Below are 12375 nucleotides of genomic sequence, written 5' to 3'. Positions count from 1 at the left end.
CCAGTGTTTTCTATTTCCGTCATCATACATGCCCTGAAATTGGTCTGCATTATGGAATAAACAGGCATTTATGGGCTAACCTGGGAACTAACTTCTTTATATAACGTGGCAAGTGGAATTCAACCCATTCCACATTTCCCCCACAGAAACAACCGACTAACAGAAGGACTTTGGGAAGTGGATTTAATTACACACTAGGAACTGCCTAAATCTCTTCCAGGGGTGCCCCCTTCACCTTTCATCGTGCCAATGGATCCATCTTCTTGTCTCAGCAACCGGCCAGGTAGACCAGGTCAGGGGACAGAATCTAGGTTTCAGTAGGTAATCTCTTCAAGGTGTTTCCCAGTTACCTGTTTTGTGCATTAGGCCAACAGCAACACTACCTGCACAACCACCAAGCACGGGCTGGATGCTGAGCCGTACCCCATAAGCTGATTCTCCAGGCCATGTTACCCAGGAAGGAAGAAAAGGAAGAACCTCAGAACACCCCTTCAGAGAGGATTGGAAAATGGCCTTGAAGGGAGATGCTCCCAATGGGACAACACTGCCATCTGCTGGCCTGACTGGGTAAGGCATGTCTGCTGCAGAGGGCTGCGGGCCCTGACCAGATTGATCTGCACTCTTTATTGACAGAAACTCCTTCCTGATCCTTTTCACTGCCCTGGTGGAAGGCTTAAGGGAATGATTTGGAAATTTTTTTTTAGCAGAGGACTTCTTCCAGCAAATGATTGTGTTTTGCCTAGAGCTTTCCGTTATTTATACTTGTTTTGCCTCCTGCTCTGCTGTTTGTCTCCTCGTCCACGAATTCTCTTTTCATGCACCACACCTGGTCCTTGTTCTTCCTGACATCCCCTCACTCAGAATCCCTTGAGTCATTCTTAGTCCTTCTCCCTGGCTCATTCAGCATTTTCTGGCTTTACTGATCCTTGAATCCCTGAGAGTTCTAAGTTCAAAGGCAGAGCTTGTGATGCCTTGTGACAAACAAACTCTGGGACCCTGTTCCCAGAGAAAAAACCAGCTCTAAACTCAGCCATGACAGGATTCTTCCCTTGCCTTTACCACCCAGCCCCCTCAGTTCCTGCTGATTCTTCCTCCTAAATATCTCTTTAATCTGTGCCCTCTCCCCCGTCCCACCATTTCTGCCACAGACCAAGAGAACCATTACCTGTTTTCTACTGCAATAGCCCTAACCTGTCTGTGATTCTCCACCCTCTCCTAGGAGCTTCCCTCAACAGCTCCCCACAATTCTCTATCCTGTCTCCAGACAGATATTTTCAAAATGCAAGCTTAACTGTCAGTGTGACTGCAAGATTCAAACACCGCTGAGCGACCTCTGCTGTCCAACTCGTTCATCCTAGCAGAGGTTGTCAGGACTGGTTGCATGTTAGCTTTGAAAGGCTCCAGGCACAGGGCTCAGCTGAGACCCACTGAGGCAGAGTCCCTGGAGGTTAAGTGGGCACCAAGCTGAGAACCAGCACTCACAGGGCCAAGTGTCCCTGCCATCTCTCTAGCCTCCCCATCAATCACTCCTCTCCCTCCCTCACCCATGTCACACCCCACCCATTCCCGTCCTTGCCACCAAGTTCCCTTTTCCCGAGGTGCCCTGCCCCCCTCGGGCCTCTCTTCCCTCCCTGACACACTCAGACGTCTTTCTTCCTACCTGACCTAATGCTGATGTCACGCCCTTGACACTTGCTCCACAGTGACAGTCCATACCCGTTGACTCACTCTCCCCGACGTGCTACCGGCTGCCCTGGTTTGTCCCCACGGCTGTCCAACCGTCAGCACCACGCCACGGGCTGCTGGAGGGCAGGGCCTGTGCTCTGTCCATGACCGCTTAGCTAGCAGTTTGTGTGGGACAGAAGACGGCTTGGGAGCTTTAGCACGTGCTTGGTACTTCCGTCCTTGCTTCTGCCCTCCTGCCTGGTTTGCAGCCTGGCCCTGCGGTGACAGACTTTGTCTTCTCTGGTTTGTCCTAAAGGGCAGGGATTGCCCCTTAAGCTTCAAAACCCTGATGGCTCATAATCTGACTCTGAGGAAAACGGCCTCTGCAGAGCAGGTTTGTGCAGGAACCCATTCCCAGGGGCGGGGGCTGCCAGAGCTGGTCTCATTCCAGTGAGGCCAGGCACAGACATTTAGGGCTAGAACGTTCTCCTTGGTCAGATGAACAGCCTTTAAAAATGAGCTCATCCCAACTTCTTCTCTGCCCCATGGAGAACCCTTAAGGGTCAGCTGAGGTTTCCCCTGCCAGTCCTCTGGGCGGCACGGCCCCCACGGCAGTTTCCAGGTCCTGGTAAGTCCTCATCTTGGCCGGTCGTGGAGAAATGCTGCGGTCAGGGGACACAGAGGTGTGTGGGGGGCATCACAGGTCCAGAGCAGAGAGACCAGCAGCAGGCGACCCCTACGCCAGAGCTTACTCCAAGAGTGGTCAATCTGGCAGCAGCCCCAGCCCAGACCTACTGAGTCACAAGACCTAAGGATGAGGCTCAGCAACCTGCGCTCTACCCAGCGCATTTACCAAGCATTCACCAACCCACGTGGGGAAATTTTGCCCACCACGCACCAGCCCCAGCTCAGAGTCACCCCGAGGTTCGGTCCACTGCGCCCACTGGGTTGAGCGCCAGGCTCCTGAACCGCCAAGGTGAGGGCGGGACTAGTGCAGTTTCTTTGCTTCCGCGGCACCAGTTACTTACAGCAGAAGCTGGCTCCCAACAGGGCTCCGTCAGCTTTTGTGGAATCAATGAGAGTGAACGAATGAATGACAGTCCACACACCGTCTGGCTTGCTCACCTCTGTGTCTCACCTGTGTCCCCCTCCCCCCCAGGGCACAGCACACACCCTGGCGAGAAGCAGGCAGACACACACTCTCACCGAATTCCTGTTTAGACCGCCCTCACCAGATCTAGCAGCACTGCGGCACGGTGCGTATGGGGGGGCGCGGGCGGTGCTGAAAGCCTACAAGGGGGACATAACCCGTTTGGGGAGTACAGCTTGGCCTTCGGCCGGAGGTTAAAGCCTGGACAGCCTGAGGCAGTGAACAACTCCCCGGGCCTGGGGCGGCACTGAAGCTTTTAGGGCACATGCCTCCGCTCCCACTCATCTCATCTCTCCGGGTTCCAAATACCACGATTCGCCGTCTCGCAAGTATGAAACGGCAGGCCGACGGCATTCCGTGTGATGCACAAGTTGTACCTTCACATACACTTGGGTTGAATTTAGAATTCAAGCGCACTGATGTGAGTTAAATAACACAAGGCAAATTTTTTAAAAACCAGGTGTTGTTGTTTTTTTTCTTGAATCAGAATGTAAGTTACTTTTAATAATGATCACTGACTTCACTACAGAGAAACTTTCCAAAGGGGTAGGAAAGTAAACCCAAAGGACCCGACCTGCCAAGTGCCTGAGCAAACAAGAAGCTTCTGCTGGGCACCTTCAGAACACCCACAGGCCCAACAGTGTGGGGGCCCAGGGAAAGGGGCAGGGCTGAGGACTTGAGGGCATGAAAGAGAGTCACTGAAGAGTCTTTGGGAGGGACCAATCACCAAAAGAGTCCAGTTATTTAAAGCTGAAACGAGTGAGAATTTATTCACAACATATGCAGATCTCTGAAAGTGATTATGTAAATATGTGGGAAGGGGGAACTTGAAAAGGGGGGTAACACGGAAGCTTGGTTCCCAGACTGCTGGATACTGGTCACAACTTAGCTCGATGTGAATCAGTCTTGGTCCCTTTATTCTTTCTCCTGATCTAGCATTTTTTAAACAGGTGAAGATTTATACCTTTTTCCTCAAATCCCAGTGGTCATGGGAGGTAACAAGCATCAGACTACGTTAAGTCCCTTGGTCATCAAATAGAACCCCTCCTTGGTATGGCTTTCTAGAGAAAAGATTGTATACACATACACACACACACACACACACACACACACACACACACACACACACCAACTGGTGAAGTGCTAGATGATTCTTTTCCCTTCCCCCTACTCCCCAATCCCATATATTTGCTACTGAAGACAGACTGACGAACTTGCAGTCCGGTGTTCTTTCTCATATATACTATTGTGTTGATTTGCAGGTCCCCAATACAGATGGGCAGAAATGCAGGTGACAGAGACCTGTGTGGTCTGAAGTTTGGTCACACACTTTGTCCTGGAGGTTACCCAGCCATCTCAGAAACCAGAGGCCAGGAGTATCCCTCAAATTTCCATTAACCAGTCACCACTACCCACCTTGCCCCAAGCCTACATAGCCCCAACCCTGGGCTGGTCTTGTCTCGTGTGATGACTGTTCAAATAGGCCATCAGAACATTCTCGAATTTTCTCCTAGTGTCCGCTTCTTTCTCTCCAGGACGTGCTCTCCACTGTAGCCATGAGGGCGGATTTTCAACTCCACATAAGGAATGGAGAATTCATGTCCTTTCCATGGCTCCCAGTTCACCCCCTACAGAAAGAAGAAAGAAAGAAAGAAAGAAAGAAAGAAAGAAAGAAAGAAAGAAAGAAAGAAAGAAAGAAAGAAAGAAAGAAAGAAAGAAAGAAAGAAAGAAAGAAAGAAAAAAAAAAGCCAACATCAAGAAAAGGCACTAGGGAGGAGGGTGGGATGGGTTAAGGTACAAGGTACAAAGGAACGCTTCTTTGCAGGGAGGGGAGGGGAGGGGAGGACCACACCCTCTCTGCTTAGGGAAGACAGGTGGTTACTGGGGTAGTTATGATAAGGGAAGTACAGCTGAATCTAGAAACATGTGCCCTCCCTGTTGGGATGAGCACTGGGTGTTGTTGTATGGAAACTGACTTGACAAATTATATTTAATATAAAAAATTAAAAACTAATAAAAAAATAGAAACATGTGCCCTCTGCTGAAGTTAGGCTGATGACTCAGAAGCCCCCCACCACCTCCACCTGGTGGTTGGAAGGATAGGGTGTGAGGATAGGGTGTGAGCCCAGGGGGCCGGGGAGCCCGAGGCAGCAAAGCTAACACAGGGTCAACCTGGCCAGCAACAGGCACAATATCTTTGCCTCACTCTTTTCCTTTCCAAAAAATTAAAGGCAAAAATAAACATATTAATTGGCCAATCGTGTAAAATCATTTTCAATTTAAACTGTTTAGATACTAGCTCTGGGGTAACGAATAGCCTGCTGAAAACTAAATTTCATTTTATGTCTTTTGACTGGTGAGCGTAATAATATTTAATTCACTTAATAACCTTGCAACCTGGCCAATAAAGAGCCCAAGTGACCAATTTTATGTATTTTAATTTGTGAGGTAAATAATAAACAAGAAGCTAAATGCCTTGCAGACTGTGAAAAGCACATTAACCAGATGAATGTCTTTTATTAGCAAATATGGGGATGGTTTAGGGCATGCTGGCTGCTCATTTCAAATATTTGATCTCTGATCACAGGCTTTCTGAGTCAGCCCACATGCTGCCACCATGATTCATGGACCCACCCTCCTTGGCCTCCCTGGGGGAACATTTCTTCTTCCCTTTGAAAAATCACACAAGGATTGGAAGCCCCCCCCCCCCCCCCCCCGTCTGGTCAGGGCCAAAGTAATCAAACTGTACCTGGACTTGAGATGAGCTAATATTTACAGTGACAACGGTTATAAGGTAAGTTCTGGGGAGCGGTGGCTTCCTGAAGGCTAGAATAGACCCAGGGTGGGAAGTTAGAAACCCAAGGTGGGGAGGAGCTCATGGCAACAAGACGCCATTTTCAAGAAGATGTGTGGGAGCAGTCAGGAGATGCCTGGCAAGGAGTCGAGATGATGTCCACGGGTCATGGAGGTTTGAGAAATCACTAGAAGGAAAGTTTCAGAGCAAGGAAGGGGAGAGGAGCCATCAAGAACTCAGTCTGGGTGCACCTCCTGAAACGGAGAGAGAAGTTTAGCACAACACTCTGGGTAGCCTCTGAGTGGCTCTGGATGAAGTGGACCCAAAAGTGGGTCAGATCAAAGACAGAAAAAACTTGTTTTCCTGGTGATCAAAGGACTTGAAGCAAATAGTTGTGGTTTCACTGGGAGAACAACTAGAAAGAATTCTGAAGTTATGAATAGAATGTTAGTCCCCACCTGCTCCCAAGGCATATGTTGAAGTCCTAACCCCCAAAGTGGTAGTCTGTGGAGGTGGGACCTTGGGGAGGTAATCAGGGTTGATGAGATCATGAGGGTGGGTCCCCCATGATGGGATTAGTGCCCTTGTAAGAAAAGGAAGAGAGATGAGAGCTCTCTCTCTCTCTCTCTCTCTCTCTCTCTCTCTCTCTCTCCTCCACCATAGGAGGACACAATGAAAAGGCCACCATCCGCAAGACAGAAAGAGAGCTTTCACCAGGAACCGAATCTGCTAGCAGGCAACTTGATCGTGGACTTCCTACCCTCCAGAACTGAGAAACAAATGTGTCTCGTTCCAGCCACCCAGCCCATGGTATTTTGTTACGAAGACAGTGTCCATGGGTGGCCCGGAAACAGATGGTGCCTAATCCATGTCACCTGTCTCTGTCCAGCAGTGGGCAGCCTGAGCTCCCACCCACCTACACTAAGTTTGCAGCTCTGGTGGGAATGCAGAGTGGGGAAGGGCTGCAGCGGGTGGGCAGGGGAGGCCTTGACCTCCAGGCCATAGAGCCTGGAGAACAAGCCCCACTGCCCCGACTGGGAGCATCAGAAGGAGAGAGGTAGCCAAACCAGCATGGAGAGTGTCACTTTGGGAACGCAAAGCTTTGGGCAGAGCTTGGAACAAAAAAAGTGCACCTGTCGCCTACCTCACTGTGTTTGGTCTCCCCGTATCTGCCGTTGGGGTTGGCCAAGTGGCAGTTCTTATACCACCAGCCACCATGATGTGTCAGGGCACAGTTGCTGAGGGCAATATCGTTGTCTCTGTCAAAAGTTGTAAACTTCCATCCGTTGTGGTAAGTAAGAGCATCCCCTGCGGGAGAGGAGAGATGGGGGTGAACGTTGAAGTTCGGCCGCTGAGATGGTGATGGAACTCTGGGCTCAGCAGGACCACCTCTGGGCATGAAAACGCCAAAGATCTGGCCATTTATGTCACAGGTAAATTACTCGTCTCTGAAAACGGCCAAGGTGAGGACATGATACAGATGAAGAGATTCTCCTTCCTGGCCTGTCACCCAAACTTCAGGCCTGTTTCTCCAATAGCTTCCAACAGCTTGCTCCCTTCCAGCATTTTCACTCAGAGGCTACACAGTCACGTAAAATAACCAAACATCTGAAACCAAACTCGTCGGCTCTCCTCCCAGCACCTGACCACCCCTCTCCCGTATTCCCTGCCCTCACTCAGCCATCCTCTTAGCCACCCCAGCCTCAAACTCCGAGCCACATTTGCCAATCCCATGTACCCCTCTACGGAGCCCTTCTTCCTGAGGATCACTCACAGATGGCCTCACTCCCGGGGCTGCCACACGGCCTGCTCTCCTCTCCTCAGGCCTGCATCAACACGACAACCCTCCCGGCCTTCCTGAAGCATAAGTGTCCACTTTCATGCTCTCAGGTCAATGTCCTTCCCACCACCCACCACAGGGAAGGAGCCACTCCTCCTTGCTTTGCTTTGCAGCCTGTAATTTGGCTTGTACCCTTCGCACCATCTCTTGGCCCGCTGTCCCCACAGGCACACACGGCTTGTGCAGCAGACAGGTCTGCCCTCCATGCCTCTGCCCTCCCCAGTCCAACTCCTAAACGCCCCTCAAAGCCCAGCTGGACCCCACTCCTGAGGAAGGGTCGGTCTCCTTAATAATCCTCCCACACCCCCTCCCAGCACACACTCCCGAGTTTCCCAGGCCCTCCTGGCACATATATACAGTTCAGTGCTTCATTACATCCTGTCTGGAAATCCTCTTGAATCATCTGACTTGTATTTCTACCATTTCCCCCAAGGTACGTATCATCTTTGTATCAGTTTACTTCCTAATTCAGCTCATAAAAGGTGACAAGGGCCTGAATCAATCCTAAGTTGTGTTCTTATCATAACAACACTTAGGTTTTCATCTGACCCCTGAGCTACCAACCACCTTCACATCTGTATCCTCCCCCTCTGTCCCCATGACAGCCTACAAGGTGGGCCAGGTGGCCGGCGGTCCCGTGAGGAGACAGACTCACAGAGGTTAGACTCTGGGGACTTGTCAAGGTCCCACTGTCCCCAGATAGTAGGGCCGGGACTCAAACCTCAGTCCTCAGATTCCCAGTCCAGGGTCCTCCCTGACACACCAACTTGCCTGCGGCTGCCTTATTTCAATAGAGACCTTTAATTAATTACGTGAACCAGAGCAGGCCGTCTCTGGTTCTCCCGGTGTGGCCCCTGGACCAGCAGCATCAGCAGCACCTGGGAATTTGTTAGAAAGGCACATTCTCAGCTCCACCCCCACCCCGGATCCACAGAACCAGAAACTCCGAGGTAGTACCCGCCTGCAGTCTGCATTTTAACAAGCTCTTCTGAGGACAACCAGCCCTTCAGAACGCCAGTCTGCAACTTCCTTCATTTATTCAGGAACCATGAGAACACCTGCCGGGCCCAGCACCACGCTCGGCTCTGGGAAAACAGATGGAGGAGGTCCCTGCCCTCAAGAACTTAGTTGGGGGAGGAAGGGGGCAGATGTATGTAAAGAGTTAACAACACATTATGAAAAGGGAAGGTCCCAGATTGTCCCAGATTGTCCGTCTGACTTTGCAGCTCGAACAATGGCTCCTTGATGGCTTCCCCAGCGAAAGCAGGGGAGCGAGAGCAGGGGACACAGGCCATTCCTGCTAAGACAGCTGAAGGGCCCCTGCCCCCAAGAGTTTCCTCCAACTGAGGAAAGGCGTGTAGTCGCTGGATTCGTACACATCTCTCTCCCCTTCAGCTCTCTTGCAGACAGTTAACTACAGCTTAAAATAACACGGGATGGCTCCCTTGGTGACACTCTTTTAATGAGCTCAGCTTACCGAACGCGCGTCTAAAGTTCCCAGAGCTGTTTCCTAAGAATCTGTGCGGAGGCTGTTTCTTAATGATTTGTTCACAGTTATCGAACCTTAGGCACTGGGATCAAGGAAAGCGAAGCAGGTTTCGGACTAAGTGTGGCAGTTTATTCCATGATGGATTTGCTCCCTTCCAGAAAATGAAGCCATGCTGATGTTCAGAGCATAGACAGCGAGGATAGTCATGAATCAAGAAATTGCTTTGCTCTGGTCGTCAGGCCCCAGCCAACACGGTGTTCGGATCTATTAAGCTTATCTCCCTAAGTAAGATAAAGTAGAAAAGCCAGTGGTCGTCAGACCCTCTCTCTTCTATCAGAGTTTGAGGAGAAAACATTGGATGAGAAATAAGCAGCCTTAACTTCTAGTATAATGGCTTTGGGTGGGCGGCTGGCTCCCCTCAGGAGGTGCGTGTGGGGTTGGTGGCGACCCCATAAGAGCCCTGGGTGGGGCCGCTGAGCTGGTTATCACCCATCTTGTCAAAACATCACTCCAAGATCAGCTCTCCTCCTGCACCTCCTGAGTCGGGAAGGATGACCCAGGCAGCTGAGCCACCTCAGACCCCAAGAAGCCATCGACATCACATCCCTTGTAAGTCACACAAGACTGTCTGGACCTTGAACCCTGGGAACAGGAACGGGCCCGTGGAAGTAGATGTGTGCCATTTCTAGCTTTCCCTTGTGTCCACAAACCCAACACTTGTTTCCCCTTTAAGTACCAGTATTTAAGGGGCGCCTGGATGGCTCAGTCAGTTAAGTGACATTGGCTCAGGTCACCATCTCATGGTTCATGGGTTCGAGCCCTGCATTGGGCTCTGTGCTGACAGCTCAGAGCCTGGAGCCTGCTTCGGATTCTGTGTCTCCTTCTCTCTCTGCCCCTCGTCCATACACACTCTCTCTTTCTCTCAAAAATAAACAGTTAAAAAAATTCTAAGTGCCAGTGTTAAAGACTCTGTTTCAAAGCAAGAAAGGCACTGACATTTGTGTAGAACAATTCCTCACCGTGGACAGTCAGCATCCCTGTCCCGGGCCCACTGAATGCTGGTGGCATTCCTTAGCCACGCTTCCAAGTGCCCCCGGGGCGTGAACCCATCCCAGGTTGGACATCCCCTAGTCTCGTGTCGATGGGATTGAACCCAGCTGTAAATGATGGGTCGGCCCATAGAAGTTGCTCTGCGCCACTCCAAATGTCTGTGTTTTCACCATCACCTCTCCAGAGACGAACAGCGTCTTATAGGCAGAGCTCATTAGATGTCCTCCCTGCCCTGCTCCAAGATGCAGAATCGGAAACTATATTCACCTGGCACTTCCTTGCTGGGCTCTCCTTCACGGGGGAATAACGGGCTCTCTGACAGGACTTCAGGGAAGCAGAAGCCAGGGGCCCACCTGCACAGTGTGAGTCAGCGTGGTCCTGACTGACCCGTTTCCCCCAGGGTCCCACATGCCCAATCCTAATCAGAGCTCCAATGGGGACAGCCAGCACGTGCACAGAGACATCAAACCCTTCACCTTCTATATGAGTGCTACATCCTCTAAACAGCACCTCATCATTTAGGATGTGAGTGGTCAGAAGCTTCCTAAATTTCAAAACTCTCCTGGGGACAAATCAGCCTATACAAGGAAAGCTAAAACTCCACTAAGCCCACCACTCAATTTCAGAGTGTCCAAGTAGGAACGGCACGTATGGGGAGACCAGAGTGCTGCCAAAATGTGGTGTGATCTGAAAGTCTCCCGAGGCCTCCTATTAGAAAAGGCATCTTCCCTGACCAGCACTGTGGGCCTGAACAACCTCAGAATGGCAATTATCCCCTAATCACACTTAAAATGCAAATAGAGTCCCTGGGAGGAAGATCACGTTAATTCACGAATATATTGACTCCTTTTCACTCCTTTCCCCATTAGCATCAGTTCATTTCCCGGTGATTTTAGGGCAGGCGTCGGAAAAGGTCTATGAGTGCGGTAGAAGAGAGGAGAATGGGCAGCCCTCGTGGACAGGCCTGAGTGATGTCCCCAGTTGGGAGCTAGGGGCACTGGGATTCCGGGAGAGATGTAGGAACTCTGCATCTTGTCCAAGGAAGATCCCATGAATGGAGTCTCCGGAGGCTGGGAATCTTTAGCCCGAGAAAGGCAGACCAACTTGATCTCCACGGCCAGTAGTGAACGGCAAGAAGAAGGAAGACCAGCTATCCTCCATGTGGACTGAGCAGGGCAGGAGGGGCCCGAGGGGTCTCAGGGAGCCTGTGATGTGTGCACCCCTCACACCTAATGGTTGGAGATCCAGGAATGAGCCATCAGCAATGTGGTCTGATTTCATCCAGAACTGGGGAAAAGGTAGGCAGAGTGCTGAGTGGTCAAAACAGCATCTCTCCATCCCCCCCCCCCACCCCGATTCGGTTTTATCGTCACAACCCCAGGAAGGTCCATCTGTGTTTCCCAACTATTTTAACTGCCTCGTTCCTATGCCTGGCTTTCACGTTTCGTACTATACTGTGAGCAGATGAAGTGCAGCGTACCCAACATCCAGAAACTGTATAGCAAGTAGAAAAGGGTTGCCCAGCCTGTTTCACCTATGGAGACCCCAGACCCCCAGAGAGAAGTGACAGCTCTTCCAGCAATGGTCCATTTTTTCTTCAAGAATTTTCCCTGAAACACTGCACTTATCTTTGCACACTCCCCCTCGGCACGCTTGAACAATTCTGTCGTGTCTGTCACCCAAACTCTTCATGCGCTAGTAGGTGCCTACCCCTCCCTCTTTGTCTCCTCCCACGTCCCCATGTCAGCAGACCCACCCCTTCACCGGCCCCTGTGCAAACTCCCTGGGTCTCAGGGACTATCCTCTACACCATGAGACATCCATAACATCGCACTGAAAGATCTTGCTAGCAACATCACATTTTAGCAAATGCAAAATTCTTGTGATTAAAAAAAAACAATTAAATTATAAGACCTAAAAGTAACTTTGCATTAGCTACTGGCCACTTCGGATCACACTCCAGAGGCATCTATTCACAGTCCTCCACCGTTAGGGGGTTCCTGAGTGGCCTCAGGCTTCAAGGGCACACTCCAGTACCCTTGCTTCTGCTCGGTCCTTGCTCACCATGGACTCCCCCGGACTGGGGAGCCCTTCTTTGTTTTCCATCTAAGTCCCACCCTCTCAGACCCAGCTCCTGCCTCCTGCCCTGGGGAAAGCTCCCTTCAACAGCCTCAGTGTACCCACCTTGTCCCATCCTGTAGCTCCTTATTCTCCTCACCACTAGGTGACACTTTGCAAAAGTTACTTTATATTATTACTTATCTATTTACATGACCGTCTAAGGGGAGCAACCAGGTCCTATACAGTCAGTGGATCCGGCTGGTAACACATTCCTACAGAGTCACACCAAAGTCAAAAACGTGCAAAATCAAACGACTTGTTAGGGA

At 50.8% G+C, this 12375-nt stretch overlaps 1 protein-coding gene across 4 annotated transcripts in view; it reads right to left on the bottom strand.

Moving 5' to 3' along the window:
* Positions 1–2099: 2099 nt before the first annotated feature.
* The window catches only part of TNN (tenascin N), a 65964-nt gene continuing 55688 nt past the window's right edge, over positions 2100–12375 (bottom strand). For 2 of the 4 annotated variants that reach the window (XM_058700395.1, XM_058700397.1), the window contains 2 exons: positions 6754–6917; positions 2100–4443 (listed from right to left, as the gene is read on the bottom strand). In XM_058700395.1, the coding sequence (XP_058556378.1) occupies positions 4303–4443; positions 6754–6917 (305 nt within the window). In that variant the 3' untranslated portion in view covers positions 2100–4302. The remainder of the gene's footprint in view (positions 4444–6753; positions 6918–12375) is intronic. The other 2 variants (XM_058700394.1, XM_058700396.1) reach the window with 2 other exon arrangements.

Source organism: Neofelis nebulosa, chromosome 15, assembly GCF_028018385.1.
Source record: "Neofelis nebulosa isolate mNeoNeb1 chromosome 15, mNeoNeb1.pri, whole genome shotgun sequence".
Classification (NCBI taxonomy): Eukaryota; Metazoa; Chordata; class Mammalia; order Carnivora; family Felidae; genus Neofelis; species Neofelis nebulosa.
Note: the sequence above shows the minus strand (reverse complement) of the source record. Positions and strands in the feature narration are given on the sequence as shown.